Source organism: Stegastes partitus, unplaced genomic scaffold (assembly GCF_000690725.1).
Source record: "Stegastes partitus isolate 25-593 unplaced genomic scaffold, Stegastes_partitus-1.0.2 Scaffold2484, whole genome shotgun sequence".
Classification (NCBI taxonomy): Eukaryota; Metazoa; Chordata; class Actinopteri; family Pomacentridae; genus Stegastes; species Stegastes partitus.
The window spans coordinates 22554-24740 of NW_007580215.1; the positions used below are offsets into that span (position 1 = coordinate 22554).

At 42.5% G+C, this 2187-nt stretch overlaps 1 protein-coding gene across 1 annotated transcript; it reads left to right on the forward strand.

The window, feature by feature from the left end:
• Positions 1-589: 589 nt before the first annotated feature.
• LOC103375147 (protocadherin alpha-3-like) lies at positions 590-2182 on the forward strand (the record flags this gene model as incomplete). Its single annotated transcript, XM_008305354.1, has 1 exon — positions 590-2182. A coding segment is annotated over exon 1 (1593 nt), but the record flags the coding sequence as incomplete, so codon positions are not given.
• Positions 2183-2187: the final 5 nt, after the last annotated feature.

The window sequence follows — 2187 nt, forward strand, 5'->3', positions numbered from 1 at the left end:
TCAGGGTTTTTCGGTTGTTGTACATTTTCTATTGTATTTTGCGGTAATATTGCTTAAATTGTGGTCATATTCTTAGCATTTTTAAAGCATTTTGACTGCTGGGATTTTTAGGTTTGAAAGTTAAGTGTTAAACTCTAGTGGGTTTGTTGTTTTTCCTCAAATGCAAACAGAAAAACAAAGGTTGCAATATGCGCCGATTCTGTTCTAATCAGTGAACGCTGATCTGTTTTGATCTGCTGACATCCGTGTGGGGAAAGTATCGCCTCTGTAGAATAGAGGATTGTTTTTTGGTTGTTTGAAGACCAGCACAATTTGTGTAAATGGCATATTCAACGCTTGGTGTCAGTGTAGTTCAATGATTCTGTGCATTTGGCATCACGCTACGTCACGAGCTGTATTTTAACCGAGCCCTTGCATTTTCTCAAGCAGCATGATTGAACGTAAGATCACAAGTCGCAACGACGAGTGTGTTTTATTGTTAGCAGCTCTTTTGGAAAACAGAGTTTAGCCAACGTTCAGGATCTCCGCGCACCGACTGGCGTTGAAAATACGACGTGTTTCATGGACCATTCTTTATCATCATTGAATCATGGAACAAAGAGGAGGCAAAGCATGGAGGGAGCGACGGTGTTGGTTTGCCTTCGTAGTTGTTTTGGATGTTTTGTGGAGTGGAGCTTTTGCGCAGATCAGATATTCCATATCTGAGGAGATTCAAGAGGGAACCGTCGTGGGCAATATAGCGAAGGATTTGGGACTAGATAAGAGCGCACTCAAAGACAGAGGATACCGCATTGTAACCGGCTCCACCGAACCACTGTTTCAGGTGAATCAAAACGATGGCGTCCTGTATCTGAAAAAGAGAATAGACAGGGAGGAGGTGTGCGAACGGAGCAGCCCGTGCCTGATCAATCTGAAAACCGTGCTAGAAAACCCACTGGAGATTCACTACGTGGCAGTGGAAATACTTGATATCAATGATCACTCCCCTGTTTTTCCGGAGAAAGAAAAACGGCTTGAAATTTCAGAGTCGGCTCTGCCGGGAGCGAGATTTCAGCTGCAGGCTGCCCGCGATCCCGATGTAGGCCAGTTCTCCATTCAGCAATACAAACTCAGCCACAACGAACATTTTAGAGTAGAAGTCAAGGACCGAGGAGAAGACCGCAAAGTACCGTTTTTAGTTCTGCAAAAGCAGTTAGATAGAGAAACAGCTGGGAAGCATAAGCTGCGTCTGACCGCCGTTGATGGAGGCAAACCGCCCAAGTCTGGTGACATAAATATAATTGTAGACGTACTTGACGTTAATGACAACACTCCAGTATTCAACAAAGAGTTGTATTCTGCCACGCTTAAGGAAAACGTTCCTGTTGGCACTGTAGTGATTCAGGTAAACGCAACAGATTTGGACCAGGGTGCAAACGGTGAAATAATATATTCATTTGGTAACGAAGTTGATTCAAAAGTGATGGAGCTGTTTAGTATAGATGAAGATACTGGCGAAATTAAAGTAACAGGTCACATAGATTTCGAGAAAAGTAGGAATTATGAAATTGACATTAAAGCATCTGACAAGGGAACGGCTCCCCTAACTACTGACAAAAGCGTTATGATAACTGCTCTTGATGTTAATGACAATGCGCCTGAGATTGAAGTGACATCATTTTCTAGCTCGATCAAGGAAGATTCAAAGATAGGTACGACAGTGGCCCTCATCAGCGTCAGTGATTCAGACTCTGGAATCAATGGTAAAGTCATCTGCACAATCAAACAAGAAGTTCCTTTTACTTTAGCTCCATCATTACAAGAAAACATGTACGCGGTTGTCACCAAGTCGCATTTGGACAGAGAAATGATTTTTCATTATGATGTCACAATTGTTGCCAAAGATACAGGCGAGCCTTCTTATTTAACTGAGAAGACGATAAGCGTCGTTGTGTCAGATGTAAATGACAACAGTCCGGAGTTTTCATCAAGTCCCTACACATTTTACATCACTGAAAATAACAGCCCCGGAGCTTCGGTGTTTTCTGTGAAAGCTTCTGATCGTGATGACGGTGATAATGCTCTCATTTCCTACCATATTCTGAGAGATGTAAGCGGAGATAACAAATTGTCCTCGTTTTTAAATGTAAATTCTGAAAACGGGGACATTCTGGCGCTGAAAAGTTTCGACTTTGAAACGCTGAAAAC